This window comes from Balaenoptera acutorostrata, chromosome 20 (genome assembly GCF_949987535.1).
Source record: "Balaenoptera acutorostrata chromosome 20, mBalAcu1.1, whole genome shotgun sequence".
Lineage (NCBI taxonomy): Eukaryota > Metazoa > Chordata > Mammalia > Artiodactyla > Balaenopteridae > Balaenoptera > Balaenoptera acutorostrata.
In genome coordinates this window covers 42,373,052-42,396,655 of record NC_080083.1, presented here as the reverse complement: position 1 = coordinate 42,396,655, position 23,604 = coordinate 42,373,052, and the positions used below count along the sequence as shown (strand labels likewise).

At 40.3% G+C, this 23,604-nt stretch overlaps 1 protein-coding gene across 4 annotated transcripts in view; it reads left to right on the top strand.

Moving 5' to 3' along the window:
- The first annotated feature begins 6,717 nt into the window (after nt 1-6,717).
- ATP6V0A1 (ATPase H+ transporting V0 subunit a1) overlaps nt 6,718-23,604 on the top strand; it is a 57,983-nt gene continuing 41,096 nt past the window's right edge. For all 4 annotated transcript variants that reach the window (XM_007177787.2, XM_007177786.2, XM_007177785.2 and 1 more), the window contains exons 1-3: nt 6,718-6,850; nt 8,745-8,908; nt 22,588-22,666. In XM_007177787.2, coding sequence (XP_007177849.1) covers nt 8,792-8,908; nt 22,588-22,666 — 196 coding nt within the window. In that variant the 5' untranslated portion in view covers nt 6,718-6,850; nt 8,745-8,791. The remainder of the gene's footprint in view (nt 6,851-8,744; nt 8,909-22,587; nt 22,667-23,604) is intronic.

Here is a 23,604-nt window from a genome sequence, read left to right as displayed (position 1 = left end):
AAATAAATAAATAAATAAATAAATAAGAAAATCCTTAAAAAAAAAAAAAAAAAAAATTTTAGCTGCTAACTGCTTGCACTATTATGCAGAGCAAAATTTCCTTCCCCAAATTGGTAAGGGAAGTGTACTGGGTTGAATAGTGCTCCCCCCAAATTTATGTCCACCTGGAACAGGTGAATATGTCCTTATTTGAAAACAGTATATTTGCAGATGTGGCCAAGTTAAGATGAAGTCATACTGGATTAAGGTGGGCACTGATCCAATGACTGGTGTCCTTATCAGAAGAGGGAAATGTGGATGCAGATACAGACACACAGAAGGAAAAATGCCATGTGAAGATGAAGGCAGCCATTGGAGTGATGTATCCCTAAGCCAAAGAATGCCGGGAATTTTGGACAACCACCAGAAGCTAGATAGAGGGAATGAAGGATTCTTCCCTAGAGCCTTTAGAAATATCATGGCCCTGTGGACACCTTGATTTCAGACTGCTGTCCTCCAGAACTATGAGAGAATAAATTTCTGCTGTTTTAGGCCACTCGGTTTGTGGTAATTTGTATGGCAGTTCTAGGAAATTAATTAATTAATTAATTAATTAATTAAGCATATGGCAGAAAGAGACACAAGCAAATATGTTTTTCAACACACTTTGTTTAACTTTAACACTCCCATGTAGGAATCTAAGTTGGATGAGCCACCATGAGCTGACCTTTCACGGGTGGAAATTTAGACAATTGCTGTGCATTCATTCGAACTAAAAAAGGAAGGAAGAAAAAGGAGAAAAAACCATTTGTTTTAGTCATTTCACTACAGTGACAATTCTTGTAACTTTTTGAGACTCGGTTAGATCATTGCCTCTGTTCTCTCTTTTGTCTTGGTAGTAGAACTGATTTTTGTAACTATTGTTTAGACATTTTCACAGATGCTAAGAGATAGCTCAGTTTAGACACCCAGAATTGCATTAGTGGCTACGCCTCATATGGAATTTCTCACGTCTTCTAAGGCTGTGTGGTAACAACCTGTTTATACTGGATCTTGTTGGACATATGCTGTACTTGTTCAAATTACAGAAAGGCATAAGCACAACTTATTTCTTCCCTAGAGGAGCAAACAGGTAACTCTAGATAAAATCAACATAAATGCCTGATTATTCTGTATCAAAATATTTTAGTCAGTTTTGGGCTAAGTTGTTGTATTTGCTGACTGTGATGAAAACAAAATCTGAATTTAGTTTGATATTAGTACTATTTCTGTTCTGTTAGCCTTTGCCTCCTCCTCCGACCAAACTTCTATTAATCCTTTAATACCCATCGCAAATGTCATGTCTTCTTAAAGCCTCCTGCAAGGCCAAACAGGATTAATAACTCTTTTCTCTGGGCTTACATAGACTTCTACTTCAATTGCTGCTGTATCATGTATGTTATATCACAGTTAGCTGTTTGTCTCTCTCTCCTGATAGACTGTGAGCTCCTTGCTCCTCTTTGCATTTCCGGTTTCTAACATTATGCCTGGTATAAAGTGTGCACTTAATAGATATTTGCTGAAGGAATGATGGATTTTTGATGACTAAAAGCTATTTATTAAAGTACCCATCATTGGGGAATTCCCTGGTGGTCCAGTGGTTAAGACTCGGCACTTTCACTGCCGTGGATCTGGGTAAGATCCCTGATCGGGGAACTAAGATCCCGCATGCCACAGGGTGAGGCCCCCCCCCCCAAAAAAAGTACTCATCATTGAAGTTAGAGTATTTTCCTTATAGGAATGTTCCAATGTAGAATAACTTTGAGAACTGTACATGGAATACAAGCATTGGCACTATTAGTGTACTGAACTTGATGACTCTGCAAAGTTTTCACTGACTTCACACACAGTTTCTGATTCTAGCTTCTGCTTGGAACCTTTCCCTCATATCTCTGTTACAAGAATACAAGCATCTGTCACGAACTCTCTTCCCCACAGATAATGAAGTCCATAAAACGAAGGGGACAGAAAAAAGGCAGGATGTGATCATATTCCTTTTTGTCTGATAGCTGTGTTCTTTTTTTTTTTTTTTTTTTTTTTAAATTTATTTATTTATTTATTTAGGCTGTGTTGGGTCTTCGTTTCTGTGCGAGGGCTTTCTCTAGTTGCGTCAAGCGGGGGCCACTCTTCATGGGCCACTCTTCATCGCGGTGCGCGGGCCTCTCTCACTATCGCGGCCTCTCTTGTTGGGAGCACAGGCTCCAGACGCGCAGGCTCAGTAGCTGTGGCTCGCGGGCCTAGTTGCTCCGCGGCATGTGGGATCTTCCCAGACCAGGGCTCGAACCCGTGTCCCCTGCATTGGCAGGCAGATTCCTAACCACTGCGCCACCAGGGAAGCCCAGCTGTGTTCTTTTGTTGATAGTAGATTTCTATTAGGAGGTCCCTGTTTCTTTCAGGATCATCTACCCATTCACCCATTCATTCAAGAAATGGTACTTACCATTGAATGAGTAGGCTCAGTGCTAGGGGAGAAAAATCAGGTAGAAACTACTGTGTTTGGGGGAATCCCCTGGCAGTCCAGTGGTTAGGACTCTGCGCTTCTACTGCAGGGGGCACGGGTTCGATCCCTGGGTGGGGAATTAAGATCCTGCATGTTGCAGGGCACGGCCAAAACAAAACAAAACCAAAAAAGCTCAGTGCTCTGTAGTGACCTAAAGGGAAGCAAACCCCAAACAGAGGGGGTATATGTATACATATGGCTGATTCACTTTGCTGTACAGCAGAAACTGACACAGCAGTGTAAAGCAACTATACTCCAATTTAAAAAAAAAAAAGGAGAACACACTGCCACGAGGACCCCACTACTGACCCTGTACAAACCTTCTAGGCCTCTGTACAAACCTCAGAAGACAGACTCAGGGCAGATTTATTTATTTATTTATTTATTTATTTATTAAAATTTTTATTTATTTATTTTTATATTTATGGCTGTGCTGGGTCTTCGTTTCTGTGCGAGGGCTTTCTCCATTTGCGGCAAGTGGGGGCCACTCTTCACCGCGGTGCGCGGGCCTCCCACTGTCGCGGCCTCTCTTGTTGCGGAGCACAGGCTCCAGACGCGCAGGCTCAGTAGTTGTGGCGCACGGGCTTACTTGCTCCGCGGCATGTGGGATCTTCCCAGACCAGGGCTCGAACCCGTGTCCCCTGAATTGGCAGGCAGACTCTCAACCACTGCGCCACCAGGGAAGCCCTAGGGCAGATTTATTTTTAAGCTTAATATCTATTCATACTTATTTAAAGTTTTATACTCTCTATACAAATTCTGTTCAAGAGAAAACTCAAGGGGTTCCCTGTGGCACAGTGCTTAAGAATCCACCTGCCAATGCAGGGGACACAGTTTTGAGCCCTGGTCCAGGAAGATCCCACATTCCGCGGAGCAACTAAGCCTGTGTGCCACAACTACTGAGCCTGTGCTCTAGACGTCGCAAGCCACAACTTCTGAGCCCGCGTGCCTAGAGTCCGTGCTCCGCAACAAGAGAAGCCACCGCAATGAGAAGCCTGCGCACCGCAACGAAGAGTAGCCCCCGCTCGCCGCAGCTATAGAAAGCGGCGCGCAGCAACGAAGACCCAACGCAGCCAAAAATAAATAAATAAAATAAATAAATTTTTTTTTAAAAAAAGAGAAAACTCAATACATAATGTTGACCAATTAGACATTCTTAGACAATTATTAGAAGAAAACATTAAACTGAAAGTGAAATTTTTACAAATTATAGAGTGGTTGCTTGATTTTTCACAATATAAATAGTAGAAATTGTTCTCAGAGATATTTTAATATCCAACTTGTGTTAATTTAGCTTTTGTTAAGTAAACAATGTTAGATAGAAAAAAAGAAAAAAAAGGATGGCTTAAGCTTGGAGCCTGGGTAACTAGGAAAATAATGATGCCATTAGCAGGATTAAGGATCTCAGAGGAAGAGACAGTTTTTGTTCAGTGAGAGCTCTAAGTCTTCAAAACTCGTGTCACCACCTCAATGTAAACTTTTCGGACATCCTCAGGTCCAATACTGAGATATAGTATTTCGTATCTCAACAATAATAATGATGATGATGATGGCTAACAGTTTTTGAATGCAGACTGAGTGCCAAGCATGTACTAAGTTCCTTTTCTTCCTTACAATAAACATATAAAGGCAAGTACTATTATTAACCCTATTTTATAGAGGAGGAAACTAGGGCTTAGAGAGTCGTAAAGTGAGAGATATTAAATGACAGATCAAGATTTGAATTCAGGTTGGACTCAGAGACAGCACTCTTAACAGAGTCAGAACAGTGCAACACTCAAGAGCACAAGAAAGGGGGCCAAACTGGCTGAGTTTGAATCCTGCTCTGCTATTTATTAGCTGAGTGACTTTTGGCAAATTATTGTACCTCAATTTCACCATAACATCTGTTAAATGAAGACAATAATAGTGTCTGCCTCCTAGTATCGTTGTGAGGTTTAAATGAGTTCATATTTATAAAGCACTTAGAAAAGTGCCTGGCACATGGGAAGTATTAATCTCATCTCACCTTTCTCTCTCTCTCTCTCTCATAATTGTTGGAACTTTATTTCTCACTGATCTGTGAGCTCCTCTAGGATAGGAAGAGTGTCTGTTTCATTTTACTGTCTCCAGCACCTAGCACCATGTCTCCGATATAGCAGACTGCCTCAGCAAACGTTGATTGCCTGAATAGCATTATTCAGGCAGCTTGAAATTCCATTTCTGAGCCTTGGAAGAATGAGGTGGTTGGAAAAATAGGTATGTCTTACACATAGACATTTAAGCCTAACAATAGGCAAGACTTCCAAGGAAGAGAGCATGGAGGGAAAAGAAATAGAACACTGGAGAAAGATTGATGGCAGGAGATGAAAGGAGACAGAAAAGGAGCTCCGAGAGAATATACTTTCAAGGAAGCTGTGAAAAAAAGGTAATTCAAGGGAATTGATATGAGTCCAGATGAAAGGCTGTCTTAAAGGTAAGAGTATGAAAATTTGTGGTTAGCGAGCAGCTGACCCTGAGGTTAAAAAAATAACTTTTTTTTAAGTCTCAAAGGAAGGAAATGAGTCATTGCGTAATAGTTTATAAAACTTGGCAGGCTTTCAAATGTGGGTCCTTATCCGCCTTGCGGGGAGAGTTGAGAGAACTAGGGAGCAATTAAGCTCACAGGGAAAGGGAGGGCCTGGGGCTCTCCAAGGTGCTACTTCTCAACAAAATCGTAACGAAGTCGTTATATCTTCATTCACAATGTGAGATGAAAAATGCAAATTAAACGTTGGTATTTGCCCTTCATTATTTCCTTTAGGCTGGTAAAGCAAGATTAATGATGTTTTTGCCAGGTAGACATTATCTCCGTCATTACATTTGAATCTCAATAGGGTTCCACCACCCACGAAGTATGAATAACCAGTTTTCTGAGTTTTCTAGATACGGTTCTGGTTATGACAAACAACTTGGGATCCCCACTCTTCCTTAAAAGAAGGGCAAGAAAAGGGAATCGACATCAATAGTTGAGAAAGGCGTTTTTATAAATAATAGGTAGACGTCACTTAACGCGTTTTTTAAAATTTATTCTTTTACAAATTTTGAGGAATAGAAAACTTTTAAGTGGTCAAATGGGCACACAGGAATCCATCAAACAAGATTCGAAATTAACTTTCACAACACCTGGTCTAATAAGGTTTCTGTCGAGGTCCGAACGCGGGTTGGAAAAGAATTTCCAGACACAAGGCAGACTGTAAAGAAGATAGAATTTATTAGAGGGAAGGGTCACTGCCAGAACAGCGGGCCAACTTCCTAATGGCCTGGGAGAATCAAGCCCGAACATGTGCTATTGATCAGTTTTTATAGCCAGAAAACAAAGGAAATGGTCCGAGGTGAAAATTTCCTTTACTGATTGGTCAAGGCACATATACCTTCCTTCTTAGGGTGGGAGTGGAACAGGTCCTGTTGCCCAGGTGGGCATCGCCCAGGTGGTCTCACAAATTTCGTAACCATCGCAACATGGTGGGGAGGGCGATTAGGAGTCCGGTAGGGAGTGTAACACTGAAACATTTTCAGGCAGGGTCGTTCTTTGTCTTTGAAGCACCACAGTTTCTCCCACTGTTAACTGGAGAAAAATAGAACCTGGACAGTTGCTGGAAGGACTGAAGCAAATACCTTTTTAAAGAGGGGTTCTCTATTCTTAAATGAATGAGCCCCCTGATCAAGACTCCTCTACAGGGTCTAGCACTTTTAGCAAGTCGCTCCCCACTCTAGGGCTCAAATTTTTTCCCCTGCAGAATAAGGAAAAAGGATGTGTGTGTGCGTGCGCGCAGAATAGACTGGGGCTGGAAGCCCTTTAAAGCTCCGCTCGAGCTCTCCAGTCATTTCATGATAATCTCTCCTTCATGCTACTTCCCTCGAGGAGGAAGAAGTTGTGAATTAATTCCTTGGGTATGAAAATAAGGAAAGCAGGCAGCCTGGCCTCAAGGATACATATTCGTGAGAAGGGATTCTGAAGGGCTCAAGGACTTAAGGCCTCGAGCACCTGCGCCGCCCGCCCCACACACCCGCCCTCCCGGGGCCGGCAGCCGAGGCTGCGGGAACAAGATGGCGTCAGCACGCAGGGTCTCGCCCACGCCCCCGCGACTCCGCAATGCGGCCTCCGGCCGAGGCCTCACCCCATTGGCCAACGGCAATGAGGTCATCGTGGGGGCGGAGGCCGGCGGCGGCGCGGGGGCGGGGCTTTGCGGACGCACGCACGTCGAGGTGCTGCTGCCGGGAGCTGCGGAGGCTGCGGGTTTGAGCTTCGGAGGCTGCGGGGTTGGTCTGCGGCGGCTGCGTTGGCTGCGGCTGGCCCGCCCGCGTCTGGAGGTGAGCTGGGGCTGTAGGTACAGCGCGGCAGGGAGCGGCCTCCGAGGGGCATAGCAAACCCTTCTAACGGCCCTCTCGGTTGTCAAAGGAATTAGCAGGGGCTTCAGGTCTCAGAGGAAATGGGGGTTCACCCCTCTTCGGGCACCCCTCCTCTGGGCAGAGAAACAGAAGGTTCACTCCCTTTTGGAGGTCCCGATCCCTTCCCCCATTTAAGTGGAAGGAGGAGGAACTGAAGGTTATTGGGTAGGCTGAAGAATTGGGGGGCTTCTTAAAGGGGCTCTCCATTTGAGGATTATCCCCTTTTATTCCCCACTCCAGGAGGTAGGTGTGCCTGGGCTCAGAGAATTCCTCCTTCTCACTAGGTAGACAGGAAATGAGGCAGGGGAATTTGAACACCTCGTTAGGAGGCGAGGACTGGATGACAGTCGTGAGGCAGGGCTCGGTAGCACCTTATTTGGACTCCTCTTGCGCAGGATTACTGTTTCTTCATATTTTTTTTGCGACCCCCACGCGCCCGAATTGCTGTGGCCTTTTTAGTATTCTCTTTGGTTCCAGTGGGATAGAGATGTTCTAGGGAGACTTGTAATCATTAAAGAACAGAAACAGGGAGGCAACTCATTGGAGGCTGTCATTATCGGCAGCCTGTGAACTATGCTGATCTGGCATAATTTTATGTGTTTAGAGGTTGTGGAATCTATTCTTGTTGAGGGTAGTGTGGGATCTGATAACAGCTGTTTTGGATGATTCAGGTGTAGGCAGTCTTAAAGTCAAACTACATGATCTCTTGAGAAATTCTTGCTTATATCTGAATGCGTGGTTTTGCTGCCTTGAACGTCAAATGCACAAAGGTTTTTGTCATTCAGATTTCTCAAAATGTCTCCCAGGCTTCCGGAAGAATAACTCTTCCTTTGATGCCAGTTTCACCTATCATTAGGGATGCCCTCATGATACTAAAAATACCGTACATTTTGTTGAGTTTAGATTCTGTACAGCCTGTGCCTTACAATAGCTGATTGAGAATAAATAATTGCAGTTTCAGGACCACTGATAGCGCCAATTGTCTTTCCTACCCGGTAACGGTAAGACCGACTGAAAAGGAAATCTTTATTGGCTCATTCATGCGAAGCTTTAACAGATGGAAGAATGTAGTTAATCTTCAAGGTGGGGATAAGAAACAGAAAGCTGCGGAGGTCCAAAGCTTATCCTCTGTGACTTAAAATTGCTTTGTCATTACCATGTATTCCTGTCATGCTTGACTTGAAATTGAGCTTAATGTGTAAGCTGTTTCTGTGTTTGTCTGTTTTTGTTTTTTAAGTTAATGCTTATGTGTTTAGATTCTTTTGGGAGAAAATGGTGTTTTCTGAGGAGTTTGGACAGTTAAACCCTTTAAGGTAGCCGTACCTTTAGGGCAGTGCTGGCTGTTAGAAATTAGCAGTAGAGGATAGAAAACTAGATGCAACGGAGACATGCTTTATGACAGGGTAACCGAGGTCTCTTCTGTTTGTTTCCTGACACAGGAAAAAAAAAAAATGTCAGCTGCCTCATAATATTGTGTCCAAGGTATTTAAAGAGCTGTTTCGGACTCCCAGTTCCTGTTTTTAATCTGAATACGTTCTTATGTATTGAGATGTCCCAAATTATTGTCATTCAATCCTGACGTCGACTGCAAAGGAAGTGACTGTTCATCAGACAGTCTTTGGGAGAAGATTCCGTAACAGCAGTTGCAATTTCTCCTTTCTGTCTTTCTAAGAAGGATGTCAAAACAGTTGTTAAAGACCTGTCAGCATGGAGTGGAAGAAATGAAATGCAAAACGGAAGAGGCTTCCTGGGGTGTTGTTTGCTCTCAGTCCTCTTGATAATTCCAAGGTCATATAATTTTCTCTTTTTGCCTTAGGTTGGAGAGAAATCCAGGTACTCAGTTGACCGGTCCTTTCTGCTGCCATGGGGGAGCTTTTCCGGAGTGAGGAGATGACACTGGCCCAGCTTTTTCTACAGTCAGAAGCTGCTTATTGTTGTGTCAGTGAGTTAGGAGAACTCGGAAAGGTTCAGTTTCGTGATGTAAGTAGTTATGGGGCTGCTTTTTTTTTGTTTTGTTTTGTTTTTTATTTATTTTTGGCTGTGTTGGGTCTTCGTTTCTGTGCGATGGCTTTCTCTAGTTTCGGCAAGCGGGGGCCACTCTTCATCGCGGTGCGCAGGGCTCTCACTATCGTGGCTGCTCTTGTTGCAGAGCACAGGCTCCAGACGCACAGGCTCAGTAGTTGTGGCTCACGGGCCAAGTTGCTCCGCGGCATGTGGGATCTTCCCAGACCAGGGCTCGAACCCGTGTCCCCTGCATTAGCAGGAAGATTCTCAACCACTGCGCCACCAGGGAAGCCCTGGGGCTGCTTCTTGATTACCGCTGAACTCTATTTTTCCTGTCATGGCCAGTTTGCCTTAAGACGAATGTTTTGCTTTTTATTTGCAAAAATAACATTATAGCACTGGCTTACTATTGGAAGAGTGTACATTTCAAGTTGTCTTTGTAGAGATGAGAATGTTTTGTGCCAGTCCTTCCATACTTTAACTAGCTACCGCTTTGAGAATAATCTTAAGCATTCTCAAGGTAATTGCTTGGGATGCAGGTGGAGGACATCAAACTAACCTGTTCAAGGCTTGCACTTTGCTTTTGGGCTCCTTAACACCCATAGTACGGTATTAAAAGAAAGTGTCATAGCTCTTTCACACAATAGGACATATTTATTACAAAATCTGAAGCATCCAGTTACAGATACATAGTATATAAGTAAGCATATTACTGAATACCCATTGTTCTGAAGCATTATGCTGGGCACTTGGAGGAGATATCAAAAGAAAATGGCCAGTCTAAGAATATAAAAAAAGTATGACCTATGGGGCTTGCAATCTGAAGTCACAGTCTACGCTGCTGAAAGGAGGGAGCAGGTAACAATTCCTTGTTATGCAGTCTCAAAGCTCCATGTACCTCTCATTTATAGCATTCATCATAGTTGTGATTTTCCATTCATCAGTGTGACTGGCTGATTAAAGAATCGCTCTTCTACTGTGATCTAAGCACCAGGAAGACAGAGACATTCGTTATTATATCCTTAGTGCCCACATAAAAGATAATCAATATTTGTTGGAATGAATGGATGGATGAAAGAGGAGTGGTCAGAAAGAGGTGGAATTAATCACTTTTAGCTTCCTGGAATTGGCAAGCTTTCAGGAAGTTCTCAGTCTGAGCCGAAATTGCACAAATATAATCCAGTGATGTGGTCTTATCCCTTATTCTCTTTGAACTCTTTTATATCAACTCTCTTCAAATGTCCTCCTCCCTGACTCTGGTTCCTTTTCTTACCTTTCTGAAAACTCATTGTTATCTTCCACCAACCTCTCTCTTATGTTCCTTACTCCTGCCATAGGTGGCAGTGTTCCGGAAACTCTTTTCTTTGCTCTCTCTGGCTAAGCTTCTCCGTACCCATATCTTCCCTATCACTTTTTTTTTTTTCTTTTGGTGATCTCATCTGTCCTCAAATCTTCCATCTTTACTCAGTGAGTCCCAAATCTGTGTCTCTGGTCCTGACCTCCCAAACACCATCCCTGAATTAACAACTCTCTAAGATTTCTGTCTAACACTACATTGTAAATTAACTGTACTTCAATTTAAAAAAATAAAATAAAACAGCTCAGAAGGCCTTTGTCCCCCCATCCCACCTCCCCCCGAAAGAGATTTTTGTCATCTCTGCTTCTCAAGCTGGTTATGTCTAAATCCCAGCACCTTGCCTTTTTAACAAACTATTTCTTCATCCTGACTTTCTAAAGATGAGCTAATGCATCAATATTCTTCCAGTTTTCTAGACTTGAAACCTAAATCAAACCGAAGTCATCCTTAATTTGCAATCCTTTATCTGGTACTATGGTGTCTCCCTACCTAACACCCATTGTGTCTATTCAGTGTTCTTAACTTTTACTTATGTTGTATTTCAATCATACAAAACATTATAGGGACTAATACAATGAATATTTATTTTAGTTCCAGACCACTACAGTAAAGTGAGTATCTCAATAAAGCGAGTCACACAAATTTTTTGGTTTCCAGTGCATATAAAAGTTATGTTGGGAATTCCCTGGTGGTGCAGTGGTTAGGACTCCACGCTTTCACTGCCGAGGGCACAGGTTCAATCCCTGGTCGGGGAACTAAGATTCCCACAAGTTATGTTTATACTGTAGGCTATAGACTATACTATAGTCTATTAAGTGTGCAGTAGCATTATGTCTAAAAAAAAATGTACATGTATTAATTAAAAAATAGTTTGTTGCTAAAAAATGCTAACCATCATCTGAGACTTCAGCAAGTCGTAATCTTTTTGCAATAAAAAGATCACTGATCACCGTAACAGATATAATACTGGAAAAGTTTGAAATACTCAGAGAATTACCAAGATGTGACACAGAGACACAAAGTGAGCAAATGCTGTTGGAATAATGGTGCTGATCAACCCTTCCTCAGTGCAGGGTTGCCACAAACCTTCAATTTGTAAAACAAAGTGATATCTGCAAAGTGCAATAATGTGAAATACAGTAAAATGAGTTATGCCTGTAACTATGTTTCTACTATCTAATTAAGAGAAACATTCCACAAATAATTGAAAGCTCCTGTGTATCCTTCTTCCCTGCCATTCATTTCTCTCTCCTCCCCCACAAAGGTAATCTCTACAATGATCTTTGCTTTTATCATTCCCTTGGGGTTTTTTTTCCACTTTTGCTGTGTATGTATGTATGTATCACTAAATAATATATAGTATAATTTTATATGTTTTAAAACTATGTATATGGTTTCATATTGTGTGTATCCTTCAGCAAGTACTTTTTAAATTTAATGTTTGTAAGATTTAACCATGTTGGTACAGATAGTGCTAGTTCATTCCTTTAAATTGCTATATAGTTATTGTAAGAATATACAGTTTATCATTTTTTCCTTTTGATGAACATTTTGGTTGATTGCAATTCTTTGCTCTACAGTGGTGCAAGGAAGATTCATATATACGTCTTGTGGTATACATGTGTGATAGTTTCTCCAGGGCAGTGGTTCTCAAACTTTTTGGTCTAAGGACCTCTTTAGACTCTTAAAAAATTGAGGACCCCAGAGGGCTTTTATAAGAGTTACAGTTAGCGATATTATTGTACTGGAAATTAAAACTGAGAAATGTTTGAAGTATTTACATATTAAATCATTTAAAAATTATAATAATAAACCCACTACGTGTTATCATAACATTTTTATGAAAAATAGCTATGTTTTCCAAAACAAAAAAATAGTTTCGAGAAGAGGGATATTGCTTTTACACTTTTGAAAATCTTTTAGTGTCTGAATTAGCAGAAAGCTGGATTCTCATTTGCTTCTGCAGTCAGTCTGCTGTGATGTATCTCATGAGCCTCTGGAAAGCTTCACTGAACACTCATGAGAGAATGAGAATGAAAAAGGCAAATGATGTCCTAGTGTTACAAGAAAATGGTATTGATCTAATGGACCTGCTGCTGCTCCAGGGATTATAACCAGGAGGCGCGTTGCTGAGCATCGTGTGCATCCCTAACTGTTAGATGTTATCTGAGTGAACTTCAGAGTGAACGCACCTGTTCGTGCTCCCATCGCTGGTTGAGAGTACCTGTCGTTCCACAATTGTGTCAACGCCTCTGTGCTCAGCCAGAAAGAAATTTGCCAGTCTGATGGTTGCCAAGTGGTATCTTGTTGTTTTAATTTGCATTTTCTAGATTAGTACATTTAGTATCTTCTTATTTGTTTATCGGACATAATGGGTTTCATTTTCCATGAATGTCTGTCCATATTATCTGCCTGTTTTTCTGTTGGGTTTGCATGTCTTCTGTATTGACTTGTAGGATTTTTTTTTCAAGTTCTTCATGTACTCTGGAAGCTAATCTTTTTTCTAATCCTCTACTGATAACTTCTTCCAGGCTGTGGCTTGTCTTTTCCCTCTGTTTTTGGTATATTTTGTCATATATATAAAGTTTATTTTTCTTTTTTTGTTATCAGTATTTTCTGTTTTCCTAATTTTTTTTTTAATTTTTTTTCCCTTAGATTCCTTATATATGTGTTAGCATACTGTATTTGTTTTTCTCTTTCTTTTTTTTTTTTTTAATAAATTTATTTTATTTATTTATTTATTTTTGGCTGAGTTGGATCTTCGTTGCTGCATGTGGGCTTTCTCTAGTTGCGGTGAGCGGGGGCTACTCTTCATTGCGGTGCAGTGCGTGGGCCTCTCACTGCGGTGGCTTCTCTTGTTGCGGAGCACGGGCTCTAGGCACGCGGGCTTCTGTAGTTGTGGCACGTGGGCTCAGTGGTTGTGGCTCGTGGGCTCAGTAGTTGTGGTGCACGGGCTTAGCTGCTCTGCAGCATGTGGGATCTTCCCGGACCAGGGCTTGAACCCATGTCCCCTGCATTGGCAGGCGGATTCTTAACCACGGCGCCACCTGGGAAGCCCTGTTTTTCTCTTTCTGACTTACTTCGCTCTGTATGACAGACTCTAACTCCATCCACCTCATTACAAATACCTCCATTTCATTTCTTTTTATGGCTGAGTAATATTCCATTGTATATATGTGCCACATCTTCTTTATCCATTCATCTGTCGATGGACATTTAGGTTGCTTCCATGTCCTGGCTATTGTAAATAGAGCTGCAATGAACATTTTGGTACATGACTCTTTTTGACCTATGGTTTTCTCAGGGTATATGCCCAGTAGTGGGATTGCTGGGTCGTATGGTAGTTCTATTTGTAGTTTTTTAAGGAACCTCCACACTGTTCTCCATAGCGACTGCATCAATTTACATTCCCACCAACAGTGCAAGAGTGTTCCCTTTCCTCCACACCCTCTCCAGCATTTATTGTTTCTAGATTTTTTGATGATGGCCATTCTGACTGGTGTGAGATGATATCTCATTGTAGTTTTGATTTGCATTTCTCTAATGATTAATGATGTTGAGCATTCTTTCATGTGTCTGTAGGCCATCTGTATATCTTCTTTGGAGAAATGTCTGTTCAGGTCTTCTGCCCATTTTTGGATTGGGTTGTTCGTTTTTTTGTTATTGAGCTGCATGAGCTGCTTGTAAATCTTGGAGATTAATCCTTTGTCAGTTGCTTTGTTTGCAAATATTTTCTCCCATTCTGATGGTTGTCTCTTGGTCTTGTTTATGGTTTCCTTTGCTGTGCAAAAGCTTTTAAGTTTCATTAGGTCCCATTTGTTTATTTGTGTTCTTATTTCCATTTCTCTGGGAGCTGGGTCAAAAAGAATCTTGCTGTGATGTATGTCATAGAGTGTTCTGCCTATGTTTTCCTCTAAGAGTTTGATAGTGTCTGCCCTTACACTTAGGTCTTTAATCCATTTTGAGTTTATTTTTGTGCATGGTGTCAGGGAGTGTTCTAATTTCATACTTTTACATGTAACTGTCCAGTTTTCCCAGCACCACTTATTGAAGAGGCTGTCTTTTCTCCACTGTATATGCTTGCCTCCTTTATCAAAGGTAAGGTGACCATATGTGTGTGGGTTTATCTCTGGGCTTTCTATCCTGTTCCATTGATCTATATTTCTGTTTTTGTGCCAGTACCAAACTGTCTTGATTACTGAAGCTTTGTAATATAGTCTGAAGTCAGGGAGCCTGATTCCCCCAGCTCCATTTTTCGTTCTCAAGATTGCTTTGGCTATTCGGGGTCTTTTGTGTTTCCATACAAATTGTGAAATTTTTTGTTCTAGTTCTGTGAAAAATGCCAGTGGTAGTTTGATAGGGATTGCATTGAATCTGTAGATTGCTTTGGGTAGTAGAGTCATTTTCACAATGTTGATTCTTCCAATCCAGGAACATGGTATATCTCTCCATCTATTTGTATCATCTTTAATTTCTTTCATCAGTGTCTTATAATTTTCTGCATACAGGTCTTCTGTCTCCTTAGGTAGGTTTATTCCTAGATATTTTATTCTTTTTGTTGCAATGGTAAATGGGAGTGTTTTCTTAATTTCACTTTCAGATTTTTCATCATTAGTGTATAGAAATGCAAGAGATTTCTGTGCATTAATTTTGTATCCTGCTACTTTACCAAATTCATTGATTAGCTCTAGGAGTTTTCTGGTAGCATCTTTAGGATTCTCTATGTATAGTATCATTGTCATCTGCAAATAGTGACAGCTTTACTTCTTCTTTTCCGATTTGGATTCCTTTTATTTCTTTGTCTTCTCTGATTGCTGTGGTTCGAACCCACGTCCCCTGCATTGGCAGGTGGATTCTTAACCACTGTGCCACCAGGGAAGTCCCTCCTAAATTTTTATCTTGAAAAATTTCAAGCCTGAATACTCTAATGTAGATTCACCAGTTGTTAACATTTTGCTACATTTGATATAATCTTTTTTACTGCACTGTCAAGAGAGTGAACTGTTTCTTTCAAATCCTTTTCCTTTTCTTTCTCTTATTTTACTGTATCCATTGGGACCTTTAATAACATAACTTTTTTTAAATTTATTTTTTAATATTTATTTATTTGTTTATTTTGTCTGCACCAGGTCTCAGTTGTGGCATGCAGCGGGATCTTCCTTGTGGCATGCGGGAGTTTTAGTTGTGACATGTAGGCTCATAGTTGCAGCATGCAGCCTTCTTAGTTGCGGCATGCAGACTCTTAGTTGTGGCACGCATGTGGGATCCAGTTCCCCGACCAGGGATTGAACCTGGGCCCCCTGCATTGGGAGCTCGGAGTCCTACCCACTAGACCACCAGAGAAGTCCCAGTAACATAACGTGTTGATGAAGAGTAAGAGCAAGCTAATACTGGTTAGGATTGTGTTTAGCTGTATGTAACTGAAAACCCAAATGTTAGGGGTGTAGTTTTCTCATGTAACATGAAGCCCAGCTTCACACTGTCATCAGTGTCCTAAGATCATTCTGTGTTTCTTTTTGGCCATCCTTGACCATTTGGCTTTTGTCCTTATAGACGACCACCACAGCTCTCAGCATTTCTTCCATATTCTAGGCAGGAAGAAAGAAGTGCAAGGAGGAGGGGGAAGTACTTACATATGGAGGAAAACAGCTTTCCCAGAAACCCTCAGCAGACTTTGCTAATTTATCATTGGCCAAAATTATGGCATACTCTAGCTGCAAGGGAGTCTGGGAAATGTGGTGGTTTTCTTTTTTTTTCAGCTGAGCAGTTGCTTCCCTAAACAAAATTGGGATTATTGTTAATAAGGAAATAGGGCAAAATGCTTTGTATCTATCATGTAGTATGCCTGTCTTACTTCTAACTTTAAGGGGAATCTTTTAAATTTTTTATAATTTAAATAAGATGTTTATTCTTAATTTTTTGGAAAATTCTATTAGATTATGCAGATTCCTTTCAATTTCTGATTTTCTGAAGTTACTGTCACAAATGGTTGTGGAATTCTATTGAATGTCTTTCCTTATTGAGGTTGCCATGTTTTTTTCTCCTTTAATCCGTTAATTTGGTGAATTACATAGTCATATATTTTCCTACTAATTTTTTTAACAGCTTTACTGAGATATAATTCACATACTGTACAATTTATCCATTTAAAGTGTACAATTTAATGACTTAGAGTATATTCACAGAATTGTACAACCATCACCACAATCAATTTTAGAACATTTTCATCACCCCAGTAAGAAACCCTGTAGCCATTAACAGTCACTCCCCATTCCCTCCCAACCCCACTCCCCACCCCCAGCCCCTGGTAACCACTAATCTTCATTGTTGTTTCTGTGGATTTGCCTATTCTTGGACATTTCATGTGAGTGGAGTCATACAATATGTAGTCTTTTGTGTCTGGCTTCTTTCATTTAACAATGTTTTCAAGGTTCATCTATATTGTAGCATGTATCTGTACTTTGCTTTCTATCTTTTTTTAAGTACGAAAATATGCAGCATATTAAAATGAGTGGTTTCAGTATAAGAAGTGGTTTCAGTATAGAGCTAGCTGTTACTTATCTTCTATACAAAAGATATTGCCCTGGGTTTTAGAGAGACAAGACATGTTTCGTTGCTCGACTTGTTCAAAATCTTCTGTGGCTTATCTGTCCCCTCATTCATTCTTCTCTTTGACATACTTCTTGTCTATTCTTCAGTCCCTTACTGTCTAACACGTAGGATCATAAGGACAATTTACATTTTTTGAATAGATGTCATGTTGAACATTTTACATTATTACTGCAGTCATTCCTATAGCAACCTGAGAAGTAGAACCTCCTTTTGAATAGTGGAACCTACCACTGTCATTTTACAGTTTAGGAACCTGCAGCACAGATGAAAATACCCCAGGGACACACAGATTTGTATCCAGGATTGTCTGATTCCACTGCCTATGTTTTTTTCAATTGAGATATACCAAAAAAGTCACCCTTTTACAGTGTACAGTTCAGTGGTATTTAGTGCATTCACATGGTTGTGTAACCATCACCACCATCTAATTCCGGAACATTTAATCACCCCTGCAAAGAAACCCTGTACCCATAGCAGTCACTCCCCATCTCTCCCTCGCCCCAGCCCTTGACGATCACTTAATCTACCGCTGTCTTTCTGGATTTCCCTATTCTGGATGGACATTTTATATGAATGGAATCATATGATACATTGCCTTTTGTATCTTGCTTCTTTTGCTTAGCATATTGTTTTCAGGATTCATCCTGTTGTAGCATGTATCAGTACTCACTCCATTTTATGGCTGAATATTTTCCATTGTATGTATATACCACCTTTTGTTTATTCATTCATTAGTTGCTGAACATATTTGAGTTGTTTTCACATTTTGGCTCTTGTGAATAATGTTGCTATATAAACATTCGTGTACAAGTATTTGTTTGAGTGCCTATTTTCACTTCTTTTGGGTATATACCCAAAGAAGTATATACCGGAGTATACCGGAGTATATATACTCCGGTACCCAGGAGTATGTACCCGGATTTGCTGGGTCATGTGGTAATTCTGACACTTTGAAAAACCTCCATACTGCTTTCCACAGCAGCCACACCGCTTTACATTCCTACCAGCAATGTATGAGGGTTCCAGTTCCTTCACATCCTCACCAACACTTGTTATTTTCCTTTTTTTTAAATTTTTTATTACAGCCATCCTAATGGGTGTGAAGTGGTATCTCACAGTGGTTTTGATTTGCATTTCCCTCATGGCTAATGATGTGGAGTCTTTTTCATATCCTTACAGACCATTTGTATAGATTTTTTTATTAAACGTAAAATCATCCTTGTAAGCCTGGGAAACTCGGTCATGAGGTGTATTCAAAAGAATTTTAGGGTTCAATTTCCTAATAATTTTATTAGGATTTTTTCATTTATATTTATAAATGATATTGGTCTGTAATTGTCCTTTCTCAAACTATTCCTATCTTATTTTGGTATAAAGATTATACTGGCCAATCTCACTTATTGGTTGAGGAATGTTCCTTTCATTTGTCTCCTCATTGGAATAGTTTTTCTAAGCTTTGGGCTTATCTAGTCTTTGAAAGAACCTATCTTTAAACCTTCTAGGCCTGGTGTTTCTAGATGGGTATATTTTAACTGTTGAAATTTCTATCTGTAGTGAACTTTTTTTATTCTTATGTTTATTTATGCCTTCTCTCAGTCTTATAAAAATTTGGGCCATTTTGTCTTTTCAAATAACCAGCTTTTAAGAAAAAATGATAACAAATAAAATGATAAAGAAGAATAAAAGAAAAAAATCAGCTTTTGACTTTGTTTTATTCAGGAACTTTTATTCATTTCTGCTCTTTTTTTTTTTTTTTTTTTTAAGTCTTTCTATTGAATTTGTTACAATATTGCTTCTGTTTTATGTTTTTTGGTTTTTTGGCCCAAGGCATGTGGGATCTTAGCTCCCTAACCAGGGATCAAATCTGCACTCCCTGCATTGGAAGGTGGAGTCTTAACCACTGGATCACCAGGGAAGTCCCAATTTCTGCTCTTTGTTGTTTTCTACTTCCTGTTATCTTTTTTTTAACTTCTTGAACACTTGACACATTAATTTTTTAGTCTTTTCTATTTGCATTTAAGTCTATAAAGTTCCCTTTAAATACCACTTTAACAGCATCCTACAAAGTTTGATCTTTAGCATTTTCATTATCATTCCATTCTAAATATTTTAAGATATTTCAGGGAATTCCCTGGCAGTCCAGTGATTAGGACTGTGTGCTCTCACTGCCGAGGGCCTGGGTTTGATCCCCGGCTGGGGAACTGAGCTCCCGCAAGCCACGTGGCATGGCCACAGGAAAAAAAAAAAGAGAGAGAGATTTTCATTATGACTTTTTCTTTGTGCTGTGAATTACTTAGGGCTATTTTAGAATTTCCAAATATGTTAAGTTGTATTTTTGATATGGATTTCTAACTTAATTGCATGATAGAGAACATTTTATGGTACCAATTCTGTACTGAGACTTGCTGTGTGACCTATTTTGTGGTCAGTTTTTATAAATGAACTCTTGAAGAGAGAACTATTGGATGCAGTGTTAGAAAATGTGTGTGAGTGTTAGATTAAGCTGATTATGTTGTTCAAATGTTCTCTGTCCTTTATAATATTTGGTGGACTTGATGTATCAATAGTTTTAAAATTATATTAAAATTTCCCACTACGTAGACAGATTGGTCAGTTTTTTCTTGTAGTTCTGTTAATGTTTGTTTGAAATATTTTGAGAATGCCTTGCCCACATATTTCAGGACTCCTTACCCAAAGCAGGCCATGGTGTGGCTGCAGTTGAACCTTGACTCCTGATTATGAAACCAGTAAAGTTACCATGAGTCTTGTGGCTACTTTCACTTCAGAATGTCTTGTTTATTGAAGTGGAAATTTCTGAATGAGAGGCTGAGTACTGCCTGCTCAGTGAAAAAAAAACAAAACAAAACAAAAACAAATAAGCATTTTATTAGGGACACACAAGTTTGGAATTGTTTCATTTTCCTGGGAATTGTTCTTATTATCATTATGTAGTGATTCTCTTAATCTCTAATAATGGTTTTTACCATAGATTCCATCTGTCTAATATTAATGTAATACATAATACCAATAATTTCCTTACTAGGTTCTCTGTTACCAGTCTCTCTCTCTTACAGTTCATTCTTTTTAAAATAATTAATTAATTAATTAATTAATTTATGGCTGCATTGTGTTTTTTTTTGAATTTTTAAATTTTATTTTATTTACTTTTTAAAAAATTTATTTATTTTATTTATTTATTTTTGGCTGTGTTGGGTCCTTGTTGCTGCTCATGGGTTCTCCCCAGCTGCGGCGAGCGGGGGCCACTCCTCACCGCGGTGTGTGGGCCTCCCACTGCGGTGGCCTCTCCCGTTGCAGAGCACGGGCTCTAGGCGTGTGGGCTCAGTAGTTGTGGCACATGGGCTCAGCAGCTGTGGCTCACGGGCTCTAGAGCGCAGGCTCAGTAGTTGTGGCACACGGGCTCAGCTGCTCCGCGACATGTGGGATCCTCCTGGACCAGGGCTTGAACCTGTGTCCCCTGCATTGGCAGGTGGACTCTCCACCACTGCGCCACCGGGGAAGCCCTATTTATTTTTTTATACAGCAGGTTCTTATTAGTCATCCATTTTATACACATCAGTGTATACATGTCAATCCCAATCTCCCAATTCATCCCACCACCACCACCATCACCCGCTGCTGCTTATCCCCCTTGGTGTCCATATGTTTGTTCTCTACTTCTGTGTCTCAATTTCTGCCCTGCAAACCAGTTCATCTGTACCATTTTTCTAGGTTCCACATATATGCGTTAATATGCGATATTTGTTTTTCTCTTTCTGACTTACTTCATTCTGTATGACAGTCTCTAGACTCATCCATGTCTCTACAAATGACCCAATTTCGTTCCTTTTTATGGCTGGGTAATATTCCATTGTATATATGTACCACATCTTCTTTATCCATTTGTGTGTCGATGGGCATTTAGGTTGCTCCATGACCTGGCTATTGTAAATAGTGCTGCAATGAGCATTGGGGTGCATGTGTCTTTTTGAATTATGGTTTTCTCTGGGTATATGCCCAGTAGTGGGATTGCTGGGTCATATGGTAATTCTAATTCTAATTCTAATTCTTCATTGCTGCGCTCAGCTTTCTCTAGTTGCAGTGAGCGGGGGCTACTCTTTGTTGCTGTGCGTGGGCTCCTCATTGTGGTGGCTTCTCTTGCTGCAGAGCACAGGCTCAAGAGCGCAGGCTCAGTAGTTGTGGCTCATAGGCTTAGTTGCTCTGCAGCATGTGGGATCTTCCCAGACCAGGGCTTGAACCCATGTCTCCTGCATTGGCAGGCAGGTTCTTAACCACTGCGCCACCAGGGAAGCCCCCCTCTTCTTTTTTATGGAGGTAAACTTTATATTCAGTGAAATACATAGATCTTAGGAGTACAGGTTGATGATTTTGGTAAATTTATATACCCTTATAACCACCACCCCAGTCAAGATATAGAATATTTCCAGCAGCCCAGAAAGTTATCTCGAACACACTTCTGGTCAGTCCCTACCCATCATAGGTAACCACTGTTTTGATTTCTACCATCATAGATTAGTTTTGCCTGTTTTTGAACTTTATGTAAATGAATGATACATTACAGACTCTTATGTCTGACTTCTTTCACTCAACCTTGTATTTTTGAGATTTAATCTCATTTTGTGCATATCTGTTGTTGATTCTTTTTTATTACTGAATAGCATTCTATGGTACGAACATATCACAGTATCTTTATCCAGTCTCCTGTTGATGGCATTTGGATCATTGCCAGTTTGGGTCGATTATGAATAAAGCTGCTGTAAACATTCTTTTACAAATTTCTGTGGACATGTTTTCATTCCTCTTAAGCGGGTGCCTAGCAGTAGAATGCTCAGTCATGAGGTAGGTAGATATATGTTTAACTGTATAGGAAACTGCCAACAATATTTTGCTTACTCTTTAATAACGTTTATCACAAAAGTTGTATTGATTGGTTTGTGTCTCTCTTCTGTGGGGCTGATAGCTCTTCAAAGCTAGGATATCTCGTATTCTTTATATTTATGCCAGTGCCTAATACAGTGTCTGGGACATATTTGGTGCTCCACAAATGTTGAGTAACTATAATTCTTTCTTTGTATTGCTTTTATGGAATTTATCACATGCTCTCTTATTGGTTGTATTCATCTTTCTTCTCTATTAGTTTGCAGGCTTCTTAATGAGTAGGAACTTGTTTTATTCTTATTTGCATTTCCCAGAAAATCTATCACATTGCTTTGAAAATTACTTGTGATGTATGATTGAATAAACCAGCCTATCACCTAGAAGGTGAAGACCCTGGGGCAAAAGAACAAGAGAAGTTTGCCTTCTGTCTCTTCTGATTGGGAAGAAGGAGAGAAGGAGAACCAGGCAGAGCTTCTATTATATCCATTGCCCAAATGTGGGTGGTGGTTGTGCTCACTGAGACTTTTGACCTGGGAAGAACATTTTGTGCCACTGTGCTTTGTCTAATTTGCCTCCATTCCAGGAATATGTTGCAGCAGTGAGGGAGGGGATTTTACTTTTCATTGGTGTGACTGGTCCCAAAGCAGGTTGTGTGGATCAGTAGAAAGTTTTTATTAGTATCGCATCATACATTGACAGTAAATTAGGTTTTCACTTTGCAGGATGTGTTGCTTATGAAAGAGGGGAAATGTAGTATTTGAATATTTGGTATTCTGTTCTTATTTTGCAGTTAAATCCAGATGTGAACGTTTTCCAGCGGAAATTTGTGAATGAAGTTAGAAGATGTGAAGAAATGGATCGAAAGCTTCGTATGTGCATTTTGGCCTTGTCTGATGTTCCTCTAGTGAGCCATTTGTCTTAAATTAGAGTCCTCTTAATAAAGGAAGAAAATACTACAGGAGGAAAAGAAGAGAGGAAAAATCTTGCAATCTGATGTAAAGATGAATTTCTTGTGCATGAGTAGACGTGTGGTGTTTGGGCTAGGTGGTGCTTAATAGAAACTTTGTTTGAGATGACAAGGCTGCAAGCTGAAAAATACTGGTTGTTTTTTTATGGGAAGGGTTTTATGGCAGTACTACACTGTAGAATTCTGAGAGGTAGGACCCAGAACACCATCAATTTTAGATCTCAGCATAGCCACCTTTTAATTTGAGCTATTTATGAGGGAAGAATCTAACATTTATTAAGGTCCTGTTGAGCGTTAGGGTGTTCATATACTTTATTTTGTTCATTCCCCACAACATTCCTTCAAGATGGGTGATTTAGTACCCATATTTAGTAAACGAAGAAACCAAAGATCAGAGAGGTTAAGTGACTTGCCCAAGAACGTAAGCTGTCATGATGGGATCAGTGTTTGAATCCAGGTTGTCTGTCTTCAAAATCCAAGATCTTGCTGCTATACTATGCCAGCTTTCAGTTAGCTGTTAGGTGAATTTAGTCCCTGTGCTAAAAACTAAGTCAGTAGTTATCACCTGAAACACTTTTCTCTTCTGGTGTTTTGGGGCCTTATTCTGTGCGTTGTTTTTTGTATTTTTTAAGTCAAAACTGACCTGTTTTCACATTTAATGAAACCCATGTAGGCTGGAGTTGTCTCACTAGTGTGCTAAGCCTCAAATATTCTACTGAATCGCACTCTTCTGTAGCTCTTCTCTGCCAACAGTATCTGTGACCAGAACCGTCATACAGTAGAAGTCACAAAGGGTAGAGAGCTGACACAGATGAGGACCAGTTTTAATATCAGAAGAGG